This window comes from Acomys minous (genome assembly GCF_964271855.1).
Source record: "Acomys minous genome assembly, chromosome: 19".
Taxonomy (NCBI): Eukaryota; Metazoa; Chordata; class Mammalia; order Rodentia; family Muridae; genus Acomys; species Acomys minous.
In genome coordinates this window covers 31,386,183-31,405,845 of record NC_140499.1, presented here as the reverse complement: position 1 = coordinate 31,405,845, position 19,663 = coordinate 31,386,183, and the positions used below count along the sequence as shown (strand labels likewise).

General features: G+C 40.0%; 1 protein-coding gene across 3 annotated transcripts in view; it reads right to left on the bottom strand.

Moving 5' to 3' along the window:
- NBEA (neurobeachin) overlaps positions 1-15,444 on the bottom strand; it is a 545,308-nt gene extending 529,864 nt beyond the window's left edge. For 2 of the 3 annotated variants that reach the window (XM_084768707.1, XM_084768708.1), the window contains exon 1: positions 15,067-15,444. In XM_084768707.1, coding sequence (XP_084624833.1) covers positions 15,067-15,336 — 270 coding nt within the window. In that variant the 5' untranslated portion in view covers positions 15,337-15,444. The remainder of the gene's footprint in view (positions 1-15,066) is intronic. The other variant, XM_084768709.1, reaches the window with a different exon arrangement.
- Between the last annotated feature and the right edge of the window lie 4,219 nt (positions 15,445-19,663).

Here is a 19,663-nt window from a genome sequence, read left to right as displayed (position 1 = left end):
AACTTCATGCATTATATTAAAGGTGAAAAATACTCAGGAACAAAAAATGGAGGGGTCACTATGTACCACAAAATGCCAGATCCTGTATTAAGTATTCAAAATAGCAAGGTGATAGTACTTTGATCCTCACGAGATTCTAATTCTCTAGATAGTTCAACTAATAAACAAATAATTAGAATGTGCAAGTGTTGAATCTGAGATATAAACAAAATAAAGGAGAGGGCAGTAAGGGAAGAGCAGGTTTTAGGGGGATAAGAGAGAAGGTTTTGCTTAAATAACTAATAATTAATAGCTTAGTCTTACAACATGAACAGGAAGTTTTTACACAAAAAAAGTAATACGAGAGCTGAAAAATAGCGATAATTTCACAGGTAATATGCAACACAGTATGACTCTTAAAAACAGGAGATATTGTTACATTAAGTCATATTGTTTAAAAAATAGCAAATTCTACAATTATGAAAAAAAAACCTATGTCCCAATAAGAGAACACAAGAGACTTTGTTTAACTTGGAAAGACAAAGATTTTTTTTTGATGCCTTTATATCTCAGGTGAAGATGATTCAGTTGAGATACAAAGATTGAATAAATGCTGCTAGTACACAACCAATTTTGAATAAATGCTGCTAGTACACAACCAATATCATCACCACGACCACAGAAGTTATATATTTTAAGCAACAGCAAACTTGGAGATGCAAGATCTAGTTTTGAAATCTTTGAGTCATCCCTGAAGCTCAGCAATTCTGCAACCTTAGACAACCCTCCCCCAACCTCAGCCAGACTCTGTATGTGACAATATCCCAATTTACTCCAAGAGTTGGGAGAAGGTATTAAGAACAAAAATGTGAAAGCAAGTCCAACCTATAAATGCCAGTTCCTCACCCAAATTTGAAAAGCTTGGCATTACAGTAGAAATGTATATACATCAACTTTAAACAGAAGTAATTTCCCTCAACAATTAACACAACAACAATGTGTTATAAGGAGACACATCTAAATTTATAGTACCATTAAACATTTGCATCAATGTTTGCTCTCTATTAACAAACTAAGGGAAATAACAATAATTAGAAGTTACAATATGTACTTCATTCACACATTCAAGCACATATACGTGATGGTTCTTATGCTGCTTCTAATAGCCAACAAGAACGGCACACGTCGACTTTTTCTCTGGAAGGCATTAATCTGTTCCCCTAATTCTAGTTCTAAATACTACCCAAAAGATCCCGCTTGCCTAGTAAAAAAGTAAACCATTAAAGTCACTTAGAATACATCATCTTCAAACTCAGAAATAGCTCACAACTTAGTTTTTGCTAAGTAACTTTTTTATATCAACCTATGCAATTGTCCTGTGCACATTTTTATTTCTCTTTTAGAGTGTCTTGAGTCACCAAGGGGAAGCATTCCCATTCAGTGTCATCACATCACACAGTGGTGCTTTGGGGACAATCTCTAGATGGCATATTTTATTTAGTAAGGAAGAAGAACCCTTACTTTAGTATGTAAGGATTTAAATCTAGCAAAGCTATTATCTAAATAATCTTGTCTAACTGCTTCCCATTTTTGTAGTCTTATTTTCTGACTGTAAAGGATAGAATCTACAAAAGAAACCATATTCTATAGATTAGACTATGTAATTCAATTTCACAAATATACTGTAAACTGTCAGTCAAGATATTCATTTAAATTATTTTCTAAAACTAAGTGACCATAAAATGGTATTTATTTAACCCTCTAACTTGTCCCTTAGGCTTGTTACCCAAGTAATCTCCCAAAACTTCCAGAAGGAGGCATCATTTGCCTGGGATCATCATTCATGCCCTGCTGTGTCTCCATCTAAGACTCAACCATGTGAGGAAGGAATAGATGCAGCAGGTTCCAGATCAAAACACATGTGCTACTTCATGCCTGTTCCTTTCCTATTTTCTACCCTCCTCAAAATAGAATATTAGAAAGAGAAGGAGAAGGAGGTAAGGAGGGAGGGAGAGTACCACAGGCACCATTTGAAATGAGTGCAGGATTCAGGAGGACATGAGAGACGGGTACCTGAGGGCTTCCTGATAGGCTCCCAGACCCAGGTATTTTGAGTCTGTTTTAGTTAAGTTACTCTTTTTTCAGAGTAAGAATATGGAAAACAATAAGTAGTAAATACAGTTATCTATGCCCTAAGCTTTTTGCATGTAATAATTTCATTTAATAAACACAACAATATAATCAGGTAGACAACCCATTTTATAAGAACATAACATTAAAAAAGAACAGAAAGTTTATAATGACTGCGAACTGTATAATAAATATAACATGGCTGTAAAATTATTTAACTTTTTCCTATTACTGAACAGTTAGATTGTTGTTAATTATTTTATATATAGAACTGAACTACAATTGCTCTCTAACTTGCTCAAGGGAAATTTTTTCTAAGCTAAGGAAGCTAGGGATTTAGTTCAGTTGGTACAGTGTTTGCTCAGCATGGAGAAGACCTTTGTTTCAGTTCCCAGCACCACATAAACAGGCGTGCTGAAGTACACCTGTAATCCCAACACAAAGAAGGTGCAAGCAGATAGATCAAAACTTCAAGGTCAACCTGCCACATGGTAAACTCTAGGCCAGCTTACATCAAAAATAAGTAAAAGAAAAACTTGGACTTTAGTGCAGGGTGGAAAATAGATATTTATTTGCATTTTTCTGCATGTAAACATACAGTTAGACGAACACTATCTGTTTGAAATGGATGTCTTTTTTCCATTGTATGGTTTTGGCTCCTTTGTCAAATATCAAGTGTCCATAGATGTGTGGGTTTAATTTCTGGATCTTCAATTCAATTCCATTGATCAACCAGTCTATTTCTATGCAGTTTTTATAGAATGGCTAAGATCAAAAGCTCATACTGGTGAGGATGTGGAGAAAGGGGAACACTCCTCCATTGCTGGTAGGAGTGCAAACTTGTACAACCCCTTTGAAATCAATCTAGCACTTTCTCAGAAAATAGGGAATAGTGTTAAAGACCCAGCTATACCACTCTGGGACATGTACCAAAAAGATGTTCCATTATACAACATTTGCTCAACTGTGCTCATAGAGGCTTTATTAGTAATAGCCAGAAACTGGAAACAACCCAGATGTCCCCCAACAGAAGAATGGATAAAGAAACTGTTGTATATCTACACAACAGAATACTATTTAGCTATTAAAACAAGGACATCATGAAAATTTCAGGCAAATGGATCAATCTGGAAAAGATAGTTCTAACCCAGACCCAGAAAGATATGCATGATACATACTTACTTATAAGTGAATATTAGCCAGGCAATACAGGATAACCATACTACAATCCACAGACCTAAAGAAGCTAAGTAGCAAGGAGGACCCTAGGGAGGATGCTTAATTCTCAGTCAGAAGGACAAATAGAACAGACGCTGGAAGCGGTTGAAGAAGAGAGGGAACAGGACAGGAGCCCTCCATAGTTGTCCTCTGAAAAACTCCACCCAGCAGGGGATCGAAGCAGATGCTGAGGTTTAAGGCCAATCTTTGGGCAGAGTGCAGGGAGTCTTTTGGAAAAGTGGTGGAATAGAAGGACCAAAAGGGGAGAGAAGCTCCACAAGAAGACCAACAGAGCCAACAAATCTGGACCAAGGGGGCCTGTGGAAACTGAGGCACCTACCAAGAACCAGGCATGGAGACACTCAGGCTCCCTGCTCAGAGGTAGCCGATAGGAAACTCCGTCTCCATGTAGGTCATCTAGTAAGGGGGACCAGAGGCCGACTCCAACATGAACTCTGTTGCCTGCACTTCAATCACTTTCCCTGGGTGAGGCGACCTTGCCAGGCCACAGAGGAAAAGGATGCAGGCAATCCTGAAGAGACTTGATAGCCTGGGATCCCTTGGTAAGGGAGGAGAGCTCCCCCTTTCTGAGGACTAGGGGACAGGGATGGGGGGAAGAGGGTGGGAGGGTAGGACCAAGAGAAGACAAGGGAGGGGACTAAGATCGGGATATAAAGTGGGGGGAAGAGAGTGAATGCTGATAGTAATTAACAATTTATTTCTCCTTTTTGCAATATACCAAGCTCTTTGATAAGCCCATACCTCTATTATTTATCCTGTAATACTTAGTGCCCTAAATAATTTTTTTCAATTTATAATTTAAAGTATTAAAGAGTCTTTAACATGAAAGCATTAGAAACAGGACTCAAAAAAGCACAAGCAAAATAGGAAATGAGTTAGTTTAATGAGCTGAAGCATCTGAACATACAACCAACTGACTTGAGGTGTTCCAAAGATACCCACTGTGACCCACCTCTTAGTTCAAGTACCGTGGTGCTACCTCCATTACCAAGAGGATTCCACCTTTCACCATATTGGACTACCAGTCAGCTCTACATTTACATTTTAACACCCCCACTGAAAATTTCTACAACAGAATAAAGTAAGTTATCAAACTGCCTAAAAAGTAAGCTACAGTTTATAGACAGTATCTGTTGCTGGGGAACCATTTGTTAGTTTTTGTATATTGTCCAAGGAAACTACAAATTATAAAAAATGAGAAAATATAATTCCTTGAAGAGTATCAGAGTATTGTTTTGCTGTTAACAGCGAAAAGACCAAATTCTGAACAGCCAAAGCCCAAAGAAATCTGTAACACTTGGGTCATATCAGTCACATATAGACACACTTTTTAAATACCAACAATTTTACTGTCTTTATCTGAAACAGAAAACATATTTACCACCTTTACCCACCATCAAGGGAAAAATAAATTTTAAAAAAGATAATACCAAGTTACTGAATTCAGTCTAATTTCAGTATTACACGAATATTCTTGGTCTCCTCAAATCATACATCCTTCTCAGTCATAACTTTGTAAGCTGACAATATCCAGCTACATTCAAATATCCCCCATATAACTAATATGTAATAATTTAAACACACACACACACACACACACACACACACACACACACACACACACCATGATTACTGTCACTTAACCAAACAGACTGTAAAGAAAATCACGGTTCCTAATTTTAAGTGTATCCATGATCAGAACAGCTGTAATTCCATGTGGTGGCAAATGGAATTCTTTAGCCAACTAATTTTAGAAGCGTCTATTAATTCCCTTAGAAAACTTAACTTTTCCAGTATCTTCCCTAGAATGTTTTTAATCTACCAGGTCTACTTCTTAGGCAGCCCACTTCCTCTTTGAGATGTCTCAGAGGCTTAGAAGAACTGCCTAAAGAAAACTTTGGACAGTTAAAATAATTGTGAATTATAAAAGAACTGCCAGAGGTATCACCATGCCTGACTTCAAGCTGTACTTAAAGCTACAGTAATGATGATGATGATGGAGGAGGAGGAGGAGGGGGAAGAGGAGGAAAAAGAGGAGGAGGAGGAGTTAGTACTGGCACAAAAACAGACACATTGGTCAGTTAAATAGAATTAAAGACCCCAACATAAATTTACTTGCTGGGGGACACCTGATTTTTATAAAGAGGCCAGAAATACACACTGGAAAAAGAGAACATCATCAACAAATGATGATTATCAAATCGGACAGCCACATAGAGAAGAATGTGAACAGTTCCATACTTATCACCCTACACAAAACTCTCAACTCCAAATGGATCAAAGACCTCATCATAAATCCAGATACACTGAACCTGATAGAAGAAGAAAGTGAAGAATGGCCTTGAACTGTTTGGCACAGGAAGACTTTCTGAAGAGAACATCATTAGCACAGGCATTAAGATTAACAATTAATAAATGGGAAATCATGAAACTGAAAAGTTTCTGCACTGCAAAGGACACTGTCATTCAGACAAAGCTGCAGCCTACAGAATGGGAGAAGATTTGTACCAACTCCACATTCAATAGAGGGCTAATATCTAAAATATATAAAGAACTCAAAAATCTAGATACGAAAAAAGCAAATAACCCAATTCAAAAATGGGTTACAGATCCAACCAGAGTTCCCAATAGAGGAAACACAAGTGGCTGAAAAACACTGTTAAACATTCTTAGCCATTAGGGAAATGCAAATCAAAACTGCTTTGAGATTTCATCTTACATTGTCAGAATGGCTAAGTGATAGTTGATGCCGGCAAGGATGTGGAATAAGGGGAACACTCCTCCACTGCTGGTGGGAGTGCAAGCTCATGCAGTCACTGTGGAAATCAGTGTGATGGTTCCTCAGGAAAATGGGAATCAATATACCTTAAGATTTAGCTATATCATTCCTGGGCATATACCCAGAGGATGCTTCCCCCTACCACAGAGACACTTATTCAATCACTATCATTGCTTCTCCAATTTGCCAGAATTTGGAAACAATCTACATGTCCCTCAACAGAAGAATGAGTAAAGAAAATGTAGTGCATTTACCCAGTGGAGTATTGCTTAACTGTTACCAAAAAAAATGAAATCATGAAATGTTCGGGTAAAAGAATGGAACTGGAAGAAAGATCATCACAAGTTAGGTATACCAGATCACAAAAGAGAAATACGGTATTAGCTTATATGTGGACATTAGCTATTAAGTCCATGACAATCAAACCACAATCCACAGGACCACAGAGTTTAGGTACCGAGTAAGGAACTGGGATGAACAGATATATCTTAATAGGAAAGGGGAACAGACATTTATAAATGGATGGGGGCAGCTAGAATGAGAGGATCAAGTGGGGAGGGAGAGGAAGGAGGAGGACAAGGAAGAAAATTCAGGAAGAGAAAGTTAAAATTTAGCGTCATATGAGGAGTAATATAGAAACCAAATACAGTAGAAGCGCTCTCTCTCTCTCTCTCTCTCTCTCTCTCTCTCTCTCTCTCTCTCTCTCTCTCTCTCTCTCTGTGTGTGTGTGTGTGTGTGTGTGTGTGTGTGTGTGTGTGTCTGTGTCTGTGTCTGCATGTCTCTGGGTCTGTTTGTATCTGTGTGTTATGCAATCTAAATGATACTGTTCTATGATGGAGGAGATAAAGCCCCAACTGGCCATCTCTTGTTACCAAATGAAGCTTCCAGTACAGGGACTGGGTTACATCAATTGAGCTGTAGGTCAAAGGGGTCCAAAGAGGTCCCTAAAACTGCAGGCTGTTGTCAAGACTATAGGTTGCTCTCCACAAACTGACACCAAGTCCCCATTGCTGAAGACAACAAACACCTACACAACTCACTGAACATGGAGAAACGGGGCTGGTGCCTACATAGAGCCTTCACCTTATGTGCTAGTGTCTTTGGTACAGGAAGGTACTCTGCATGCTACCAAACGAGAACATCAACCCAGCCACAGACCCTTAGACAATGCTTGCAAGATATGCTGGGGCAATGGTGCTACAAAGCCTGTGGGAGTAACTGACCAATCTGAATTAACTTAAGGCCCACTCCAAAGATGGAGCCCATACCTGACACTGCTAGGGGGAAACCAAATAATGTTTTAGAAAGAAAGGAAGGAAAGAGAGAGGGATGGAAGGAGGGAGGCAGGCAGGGAGGAGACAGAAGCAAAGAAACAAAGAAACAAAGAATAAAATAACTCTGCTATACTCATAGAGCAGTACCTTGCTCAGCTATTATCAGAGCTTCCTCCAGCAGCAGATGGGAACAAATACAGAGACTGACAGCCAGACAATATTCAGAGAGTGCGAGATCTTGGAACATTCCACCCTAAAAGGAACATCTTCAAATCCCTCCCCTCAGGGTTCTGGGAACCCTGAAGAGAAGAGGAAGAGTGTGAGAATCAGAAGGAACAGAGAGTACCTAGGAAACAAGGCCCTCCAAATCAACATGATTACAGCATATATGTACTCACAGAGACTGAGGCAGCATGCACAAGGCCTGCAGGCATCTACACCAGGTTCTTTGAGTATATATTTGTGGCTTCCAGTTTAGTGGGGGGTTTTGTGGAATTCCTGAGTATAGGAATGACCGGGACTCTGTTGCCTGTGCCTTCCTTTGGTATCATCGTCTTCTGTTTGTTTTGCCCAATTCTAATGTGTTAGTTTTTGTTTTCTCTTATTATATTTCATTTTATTGTTATCACTTAGGAGTCTGTTTGTTTTCTAAGAGAGACAGAAAAGGAGTGGATGGGAGGGGAGAGGAGGAAGAGCTGGGAGGAGTAAAGGGAGGAAAAACCATAATCAGGATATAGTCTGTGAGAAAATAATCTATTTTCAATAAAAGGGAAAAAAGTATAATCATTAGAATATAACCCATTCAGCTTCTGAATATTATATTTAAATTAAAAGAATTAAAGACAGAATATTTTCTTCAATTGCTCCTTCCTGTATGAATGGCCAATTATCTCTGCTCCATCAGTCATGCCAGACTGACGTCTACTGTTTCACCAGATACAATTTCAACTACTACTATGACATTAAAGTTTGCTTTTATGTGCAGATGTGTTCTAACAGAAATATGAATAATAAAGAGATGACTGGCAAAAAGAAAGAAGAACAAGGGCTTTTTGAACAGGCTGAGTATTTTCTGGGAGTACACTTTCCCTAAAACCTTACTGAATTTTCAGTCATGTCCTTCAGTCAAGAGCTTGAATTTATAACCAAAACAATAGATCTTGCTGAGATAGAGTGTGCTAATTTAAGTTCAGCTTTTTAAAGTTTTAGTTTTACAGAAATAGATCTTGCCTTAATGCTCATCTTGGTATCCTCCCTAAAGCGCAATAAACAAACACTAAAGCTGAGGGGCACAGCTCTTCTGCCACTCTGGCTGCATCCTCTTTAGAGCTCTTTAAACTGTATTCACTGTGACTTGTGTCTGGAAGCTGGGAGGTACTTAGATGGAGCGTAAAGTGGAACGTTTTCATTTACACCTCTGCATTTCTTCTTATTAATTTAGCCTAAGGCAAAAAATAATGGCTTTTTAACCTACAAAGTCCTTGGTATTTTGATGCTCTTCCATCTTGGATGGCAGCTACTGCAGAAGACTTCTCTTTCTTGAGAAGACTACATTTTCTTTTCTTTGCTTTCAAGCATGCAAGCTTAGGCCAAAGCAAGCTGTTCTAGGATAAGACACTATAAGGTGTCCCAGGATATGGAAAAAGACTCTCCCAAACCTGAATTCCAGCCTAAAGAACTGCATGGGCAGAGTACACAGTGACAAGTAAGCAGCTGCTTTCTAATCATTGAAAAAAGTTGCAAAAGAAGCCAAAGCCCTCACTGTGCAACACTCCACTTCAGTTTGAAAACTGTATCTTACAAGGCCTCATTTCAAATATTAGTTCTGGACTAGCAGGGGAATTCTTCCCATTAACAAGTGACAAAAACCCAACTTTAATTTATTCAAAATTAGTAGCAATGAAAACATATTTTAAAAGAGCACGAAAGATGCTCTAGTGTCATTTTGCTGCTACTAATCACGAAGACTAAAAACAACATAGGGGAGGAAAGGATTGTTTCATTTTACAGGTTGCAGTTCATCCTTGAGGTCAGTCAGAGAAGAAACTGAAGCAGAATCTTGAAGCAAAAGACCATGAGGGAATTTTTGTTTGGTTCCGAGAAGAGCTTTCATTGTGTAGCCCTGGCTGTCCTTGAACTTACTCTGTAGACCAGGCTGGCCTCAAACTCACATGCGTCTGTATGCCTCTATCTCCTGGAATGTTACTTCCTCACTTGTTTTCAAGGCTCATGCTTAGCTGACCTGGACCTTCTGTCCAAGAGATGGTGGCACCAACAGTGGACGGGGCCTCTTATATCAATGAACAAAGAGCAACCACCCAGAGCTATGCCCCACACACCAACTTGATCTAGGTAATTCTTTGTTCAAGGTTTTCCTTTCAAGATGACTCTAGACTGTGTCAAGCTAACAATTAAAGCTAACTAAGACAACAGACAATCGTGACAAGCAGAGAGGCACTAATACCAAATCAAGGAGACATTTAGCTCTCTTGGATTCACACCTGGCAAAATTTGAAGGCAGACACTACAGCCATCTCCTGAAGACTCTATCTGTTCAGTATCTTGACCTAGCACCAACTATGTGACTACCCTTGGATAATTCAACCTAAACCAATCATGTGTTTTAGCCAGCCCTGCCTATTATCTACCCTACTCAACACGACACCTTGGAATACGTACGGGTGCGCGTCAGTGAATGATCCACTAGAGAAAAACTGAGATGCCACTAAAATGAAGCATAAGTGAAGACAAAGTCTTGTTAATGTTTCTGTTCATATTCTTTAACGACTATGTATTTTCTCTCTTAGTAAGAGGAAAATAAAAATAACACGAAAACATTTCACCATATTCTTAACTATTCCTACGATGTCAGTTAAAAGCAATTACTTATGGCAATACTCAGGAGAACTATAGACCAGCCTGGTCTACATACTAAGTTCTAAGCTAACCAGGTATGCACTGTGAGACAACAACAACAAAAATTCCTTATATTTAAAAAATAATATTTATACATGAAATAATGCCTCATAGTTAATATATCCATATTCAACATACTTCTAGCTTTAAGAATAAGAAAAATACTCTATTTACATATTTTTTAACTATAATCTAGATGCTACTGATTTTCTGGGGCTGTTTTGTGGTTTGCAACAAGGTGTCTTTTAGGTTAGATGGGATACTAACTCAGTTTGTAGCTTTTTGAGCTAGTCCTAATTATTACTGTTTTCTACAAGTATTCTGCATATTCAAAATGCAGACTACCAAAGGACCAGAAATACAAAAATAAATATGTAAAAGATTATGGCCTCAAAAAAAGTAATAAAAATATTTTTTAAAAAAGATTATGGCCTGGCATTATGGAGTTCAGAACTAAAACACACATAAATAGTTGTAATACAGAGAGTAACTGGTATGTGGCAAGAAAGAGTTAGGCCAACAGTGCATAGAGTCTATGAAGTACAGGCATAATGTGTAAAAAATGGCAATGGATACACAACATTCTAAGTAAACAAACGCGCATGCGCATCAATGTAATACCAGTACCCTGGGAAACAAAAGGGAGCTGAGCTGTAAACTCTACTATGTTAGACTATGCTTGGAAAATACCTTGGGACACTTTCAATCAATGACCTAACTTTTACCAAAAATAATCTATAAACAAAGTTTTTATATAAAATGATAAAATTTAATCACAAAAACCTACATAATATTTGCTGCTTTAGTGTCAGTAAATGACTATTTTTAGTGTTATTATGTGATACATTTATCCTTAAGCTCCTTGAGATAACCAAACTTACACTATTCATACATTTAGTTTTTCATACTGAATAACATTATATAAGCTACTAAAGATGGGGTGATATGCCAATAGGTATTAACATGCAAGAAACTGTTTTAGTATAAAAAATGTAGTTTAATTACAATTAAACACTTCCATGAGCCTAACAAAGATACAATTGTGAATTTTTGTCATTTATTTTTTGAGATTGTAATTTAATTTCAATGTTTCTCCTTCCCCTTTTCTCCCCCCAGTGTTCAAATATATCCCTCCACTTCCCTTCAAATTCATGATCTCTTTTTTCATTAATAATTGTATAGTTTTAATAAATTCAGTGTATTTATATTTAGTTTATGAAACTCTATCTGTAAAACAGAAATTATTCTGATTATCACTTTTAAATGAATATATTCTCAAGGAAAAAGAGTTATGATCATTGTTTAGTACCAAAACAAACAGACAAAATTTCTCTTCTCACAAAATTACCATGATCTACATACCAAGAGGAATTTAATAGTCTAAATGCCCTCATACATTAAGTTGCATCTTTTAATACACTAAACAGTTATACCACTTACATTTTTAAAAGTTAGAGAAATATCATTTCTACAACTAAATACACAATGACACATCACATAGTAACTAATTACAAATAATCTATAAACTCATGAAAAAATCAAATTCAATAATTCATTAAACAAACCTACAAGACTACAGTTGAATTCTACAATTATAATAAAAATTATACTACCTAAAGCAAATTTAAAAACACTACTGTAATTATTTCATTAAATATTAATTTTTTATTTTATCTTTTGAAAACTTTGTTAAAAAGAAATTTCCATGTTATAAACAAAGATAAGACATGATATGTGAATAGCATTTACTTGAAGGAAATACTTTTTATAAATACATGTCAAGTATGTCTATGAAGGAAACAACAGACCAAGTATGCATGCTTTACAAGAGAAAGCTAACTATAAAAGCTCTTCAACATAAACTCTCTTATGATGCCACATTTAAAACTCCCTCCTGAAGCCAAAGCTTCTTGACAACTAGTTTCTGTCACTGGTAGAGCCAACAAGGCAGATTACTGGCCACACACTCTCTTTGTAACCTTATTTTGAAACTAATTCAGCAATCTTTCTGATAGCTCTGTCCTATATCTGAATACTATGATAAACAATATAAGCACCTATAATGACATCATTCACTTTATTGATTACACTGTGATTCTTCACTTCAACTCACTGGATTAGAAGAAATGGTCCTTTCCCTTTGGTTAAAAAGCAGAAAAATTCTAACCAGAGTTATGGTGAAGTTCTATATTTTACTACATACTTAAATTTTAATTTGCATTTTTCTTCAAATTAGGTGAATATAGCACAGATTCTGAGGACCAAATCTTAGTATTTTCATATTTTCTCATTATACAGAAAGAATGAATGAATAGGAAAAACATATTCAAAAGTGACTATGCCAAGGGTACTGCAAATCTCTCAAAAGTTTTAATGTAAGAGATATTTCACTGTTTCCACCTTACACTGTTCTTTCACATTTTAAGCTAAGACTGAAAGTAAAAGAAATTCAGTTTACAGATACTAAAGGCTTCCAACTTCTAAGAAGTCATACTCTAAATGAATTTTACTGGCCATTTTACTTCTTAAACAAAAATGAAGCTTTGATAATTACTGTAATGGCAAAGAATTGACTTGAAATCCCACAATTTTAACTATGACTATTTTTGAACCTACAATTTGAAACCTACACTTCATATGGCTGATTCAGGAACTATGATACAGCCAGGAACATAATAATAAATAGCTCCTTTTGTCATCTACTCTTTAGTCCCAAAAGTTCCCATCTAAAAATAAATTGCACCTTTTAAATCCATGCAAAGAGAATTTACACCTAGTATTTCGATTCCAAAAATCAATTTGGGGAATTAGTGACTTGGTATCACTCTATTTTCAAGTCTACAAGCTGAGAGTAAGTATCTAAAAAGAAAAAAAAATGTTTGCTTCCTTCATGGTAGATTTCATTGCACTAAAGAGTTAAATTTCTTTTTAGCACAAGAGAAATACTTCACTTCCTTTTTTAGTCTACTGTGTATCTAAAGAACCCCATCTGTTAAAAGCTGATCCAGCAGGCATGGCTGTTGCTGCAGGCTCACTGGTTCCACATTCAAATCAGTTTCCAGCGTGTGAGAGCCTTACTGCCTCTTATCAGGCTATAGCGCACTAGGTAAGCACACAAATCGCCATCATCACATCATCTAAGGTCAAACTCTTATTGGCTACAGAAAAATGGAAAACTTAAAATGTGTGTGTTCTTTACACATGAATTGAGTAGGGGCTAATTAATTTCTTAAGATTGCCTATCTTTTCTTCTAAAAAGAAAAAGAACCAATAAAAGTAATGACCTGTTTGAAGCAAGGTAAAATAGAAAACAAAGAAACAACAACAACAACAAAAAAACATATTCCCATTAATGTTTTGAAAAGAACTTGTTACACCTATGAGATGACAACCTCACAAACTTACACTGACTTTTATGGTGACTTATTCGAAGGGTGCACAGAAGTAGAGCAAGATATTTTCTATTCAAGCAGCAATAAATATAGAGAAGTAAAGACAGACAGCCTATCCTTGAGTTAACACACTAGGAAAAAGGAAAAGAAGGTGCTTCAACTTTTCTGTGAATTTCAAAGGCTCATAAACCACAGACATTATCTAATCCGTGTCTCGGGGTACCACTGCCATAGCTGCAGCTTTCTTTCAATTTTCCAATACATCAAATAAAAATAATTGCCTCGCTGAAAATTCAGGCTGCATGAGTGTTATAAAAATCCCCAGCAAGCATTTTTCTTTATATCCCTGCGACTTCACACCAGTACAATGGTCAACTGATTGCTCCTGATTTAACACCTTGCCTTCCAAAACCCTGCCTTACTCAATGTCAGAGGCTAGATATTGCAGAGAAAACTGTTTTTAAAAAAACCTTTGCTGCAGAAAAGCGAAAACAAAAACAAAGGAAATGCCCTTACAAAGCGCAAAACCCATGAACTAGTCTTAACCATGCTCTGTTTAGGATCTTCCTCTCCTTACGTCGTGCCCTGTCATCTTGAACACTGCTTAGGCTCTCTGTAGATAGCGCAAAACATTAAGTCATACACAGTTCTGCAGTAACTCTCTTACCATGAAAGAAGAAAAAAAAAAATCTAGGCTGCCTTAGAAACCTTTCTTCTGGCCTTTATCCACAAGCCATGCTCCTGAAGGCAACCATAGAAACCAACCTGTATGATCAGGTGCCCCCTACATTTTAACACCTTCTGTGCCCCACACCCCTAAAGGTAAGAAGAGGCCCGGCATAACTGGAGCTGTACTACAAAGAGGGGAAGGTTGCCTAGAGATGGGGGTGGGGATGAATAAAGACACAACACTCTCCATCACAGCCGCGCAATGTATTTAAAGACAGATGCAAAATCTGCATCATTTCTCGTCCTCCCTGGAAAACACAGCACCCCAGCTGCTCAAGTTGGAACAAGCGCGCTTCTCACATTTCTGGAGTACTGGGGTGGGGGTCGGGGGGGGGGGGCTCCGGCTCCAGTGGCCGAGCTGTCACCCTCTGGGAGCCACAATATGGACAATTAAGAGATCCGGAGGAGCCCCCAGAGGACCTGAGGGTCGCTTCACCCCCCACTCACGGCCCAGGCCCGAATGACCGACCAGTCGTCGGAAGTGCCTGGTTGAGTTGGGCACCGCGCGGGTGGCAGGAGGGAGGTGGCGCGGCCGTGGCGGCGCGCGGGCGGGCGGGCGGGGAGGCAGAGGGACACCGGGAGGCAGGGCGCGGACGCCTGGGGCGGGGGATGGGGAGGGACAGCTTACCAGGTTGAGCACCGTCTCCACGATGTCCCTGTTGCTGACCTCGCCGACCTGTATGAGTCCGATCAGAACGGCGAATTTCATACGGATGTTGCGGATGGGCACCGAAGGGTTGATCATCCCCGCGGGCAGCACCACCGGGCCAGCCCCGGAGCCGGCCGCCCCTCGCGGCTCCCCCATGGCTCCTCCGCCGCCTCCACCGCCACCGGCCCCGACGGCCAGGAGCGCGGCGGGCTGCGGCTCGAGCCCCGGGCCCGGCTTGTCGCTCGCCATCCGCCCCGCTGCTGAGGAGCCGCGCAGCGCCGCCGCGCCGCCTCCGCCGGTTCCGTTATCCCCGCCGCGGCCCCCGCCCCCCGGCCGGCGCCTCGCAGCCCCAGCATCCACCAGCGCCGCGGCGCCGGGCCCGCTCCAGTCCGCGCCTCCGCCGGGCCCGGCGGCCGAGCGGTGCGCCGCGCGGATGATCGCCTCAAAGGGTCGCTTCACCGGTCTCCTCGCCGGTTCTCCTCACGGAGGAGCTGCCGCAGCTGTCCCCCTACAGATCTCACGGTGCGCCTCAGCTCTTGCCTCTCGGAGCTCCTCACGGATAGCTTCAGCGCTCTTCTCACCGGTCCCCGACCTCAGCTCGCTGCTGCCGGCCGGGACCCCCCGCGGGGATGCTGCCGGGTCTCGCTCAGCCCTCCGCCCTCCTTCGGGGGCCAAAGCTCCCGCCGCTGCCACCGGCGCCGCTGTTGTTGTGAAGCCCCGACGCCGCCGCTCACTCCGCCATGTTGCCGCCCCCTGCCTGCGGTAGCGGCCACTGCGCCTGCGCGCAGCGTCTGTGGTTGGGGGGGAGCCGAGGGGGGGGGCGGAGCCCTCTCTGCACCCCCTCTTTCTCCCGGCGCTCCTCCTCCGCATCCCTCACCCCTCGTCCCTCCCCCCACGCGCTGGGATCGGACCGACAGGTGAGCAGGTGCACGGGGAGGAGTCCTGAGGGGAGGGACGCTGCTTGCCAGTCTGCTCCGTCTCCTCAGCCTCGCCGTGCTGGCCACGTGCGGGGAGTGGAGGGCCACCTGCTCCCGGCCGCCCTTTACCCTCCTCGCCCTCCTTGGACTCGCGGCCGCGCCTCGCTGCGGGGGTCTGGAGACAGGTGCAATGTGATCGGGCTTTTTCCACAGCCCCGGGAGAGGCTGACACCTGCACATAGACGCTACTTAAAATAGATTTTGTCAAACCCGGCGCCTCTTGGCCAAGCCAGCTCTTGAACTCGCTTCCCAGACTACCCGTGGCGTAGTTGTGTGGGAGCAGTGAATCCCCAAAGAGCCTCAGGCAGGATGCCAGTTCATGATGTCTCCCTTTTCCATAGGCGTGAGCTGCTCACGAGATACGTTTGAATTATCAAAATATATGGGAGGTCGGCACGACTAGCCTTAGTCCGTGAGAAATTTTTAATTGAAAACACTAACAGGTACATGGTAAAATCTCTAATGGCATCTAGTTAAAACCAAGTAAGCATCACTGCTAGTTTCTTCCTTGACATCAAGGATATAGTTTCTTTAATATTTCAAGAGGTATGCTATTTTCAATACATACTGTCACTCACCAGAAATATTAGAAATCCTAAAATGTATTCAAATCATTTTAATTGTCATCTCAAAATTTAAAAAGCTAATATACAAATTCATCATAATATCATTATTTTTATTACTCTTTCTCGTTGGACCTTCAACCAACTCCCAATATACAGGATTTGTAAACAGTTCTGAAATACTTTAGGTGAAACTTTCTTAATACCTGTGCTTACAATTAGTTCTTGGTTCTATGTTTATTTTTAGTCTAAACTCCACTGAATTGGTGAACTTATTAAAGTAGGTACGCAAAAATAAACGAAAGAAATGGCAAATTGGTATGTCCATTTAAATGAAATAGCAATGGAATTATAAAATGCTTACATTGTTGAAACTGCTTGAGGAGTTTGAAAAACCTTAAGACTCCATAGTATGACAATTGAGAATTCCAGTGGCACAGGATGGTGGTAGAGCAACGCTTTTAATCCCAGTTCTGGGGAAGCAGAGGCAGCCATACCTCTAAGTACCAGGGCAGCCTAATCTACAGAGTTAGTTTCAGGATATCTAGGGCTACACGGAGAAACTTCGTATCAAAAAACAAAAACAATAAAAAGAACCGTGACTTTTAGAACTACCTACAGTATTTGTGTCTGGCCCAGGTAAGCATCCAGTAGTTGTAGACTTATTTCAGTTGCAAATTTAAAAAGCCATATCTCTTTTAAATTATATAATTCCAGGCTGAAAGATGTGTGTGTCTCTGTGTGTGTGGTGTGTACATATATAATATGTGTGTGTGTGTGTGTGTGTGTGTGTGTGTGTGTGTGTGTGTGTTGTGCCTCTTACTTTATTCTAGGCGTCTTGAATGAGAACTTTGAGAGATACTGCCAGCCTAGTCTTTTCCTTTTCCTTTTAATGGATACCTTCACATCCTTTTGGCTGCTCTAAATTTTCTGTTTTGTGTCTCAAGCAATAGGTGTGTTCATTTTGTGTTTGTTTTTCTGGTTTGTTTTCATTTCCTAGAGACGAGGAATAGGTCATGAAAATAACCACTTCTTAAAAGTCGGAGAAGCTTACTTGTGCATACTTTATTAAATTTCAGAAATGTTTTTTAAGCTTGCTAACTAAAGTGCTCCATAGAGTGTCAGCTCCTTGCCCTCTTAAAAATTGGGCAGGGCTCTGAATCATCCTTTAACTATTTGAGCAATCTACTCAGGCTATGTGAACTTCATTATCCTTAGTCCTTAAACAGAAATGATAATACCTATCCTACAGGAAACAGTCCAATGAAATGATGTCAGTTTAGCAGCAACTAGCATATAGTAAAGTGCTTCTCTGTATGCTTCATACGCAGGCACTATGTATGTGGAGTGACCTATATACATACACAGGAAAGGCCAATTATTACCTGTTTCCAATACCTTTATCAAATTTAAACTTCAGTTTTCTTCAACACTGGACCCTTCCACCCCATTTTTTTAATCAGTTAATTTCTCTCTTAAGCACAGAACACAAACACAACACAGTTATCCAACATTTTCACTTCATTTAACCCAAGCTAATCATTACAAACCAACAGATATTTGCATGTCTATTATAAATTCTCAAATTACTGCCTGAAATATTAACTTAAACATAAAAAGCTAACCAGGAAGTCATTATATAAAAAATATTAAGTCAATGGTATAAAATTAAATATTCTGAAATATACAAAACCTAACACTATTACAGGTTCCCTAATACACACATGTGCCCTCAAGCATGGCATAATTATAGAGAGGAAAGGCACCAAATGCACTCCTTTGCACTCTTAAGCCGCCGGTAGCTTGGCCCATCCTTCCCAGAGGTGAAGTCTAGCTTGCATGACATTCTTTCTATTCTCATTGTTGTCATCTTACTAGAAGGGACTCTACCCTTACTCATGTCCAACCCAGTGTCCCATGAATAATCTTACATCTCCTTTTGATGGGCAGAGAGTGGTCTAGAATGCTTACTTTATTAATCACTATAAATTCTACATACATCCACATCATCTGTTTAAAACATCCTCAGTATCTCTCTATCATGGTTTGATTAGAATGCTCACCTGAGTGCCAAAGGCCCTCCGTGCTTTGGCTTTTTCTTAAGCTTTACCTATTCTATTTCTGACAGGAGACTTTTATCTCTGACTCCCAACATTTTGGGATTGTGCACCACTTGTCTCATTACTTTCAAATGTTTAGCCGACTTCTCGATTCTTACCTAGAGATTTATGCATTTAATATCCATGGATTGAAAAAATAGTAAACTGCTTTCAGGTTTTAATTTAATATAAACATTTTAATTAAACAACCTTTCTCTTTTCTTTTTATCGTATCTAGGTGTGTGTGCATTTGTGTTTGTGTGCATGCTTCATTCACAGGCACACGGGTGTGCAAGGGTCAGAGGACAGCTTTTCTTTCCCTCCACTATGGCATCTAGAGGATAAATTCAGGTGGTCAGTGTTCTGACCTTTACCCACTGAGCCATGTCACTAGCCTAAAATTTTATGTTTTATAAAACATACACCTCATATATTTGAAACACATGCACATAGGTACACATGCATACTGTGAGGTGTATTATTATTTCCTCAGGGGAAAAATGTTCAAGTCCTAATCACCAGTGCTTGCCATTCGTACCTTGTTAAGAAAAAAAGATGGCTGTGGATGCAAATTCAGATAGAAGTGTACTGTAATGAAGTAGGACTTAACTGAATAGGATTAGTGCCCATCAGAGAGAGAGAGAGAGAGAGAGAGAGAGAGAGAGAGAGAGAGAAATAAACACAGAGAGGAAGTGAGGCAGAAATCAGGCACTATGTGACTACCCAGATAGATCTTGGAGTTCTGCCACAGAAGGCCAAGAAAGACAGGGCTGCTGACAACCACCAGAAGAAGCAAGGAAATACTCTCCTGTAGTACCTTCAAAAATGGCCTGAGTAGCACCTTTATTTGACTTCTGGTCTCCAGACCTGTGAGAGAATCTTTCTCTGCTATTTAAAGCGCTCATACTCTCATTCCAACACTAACCTGTTAGAGCAG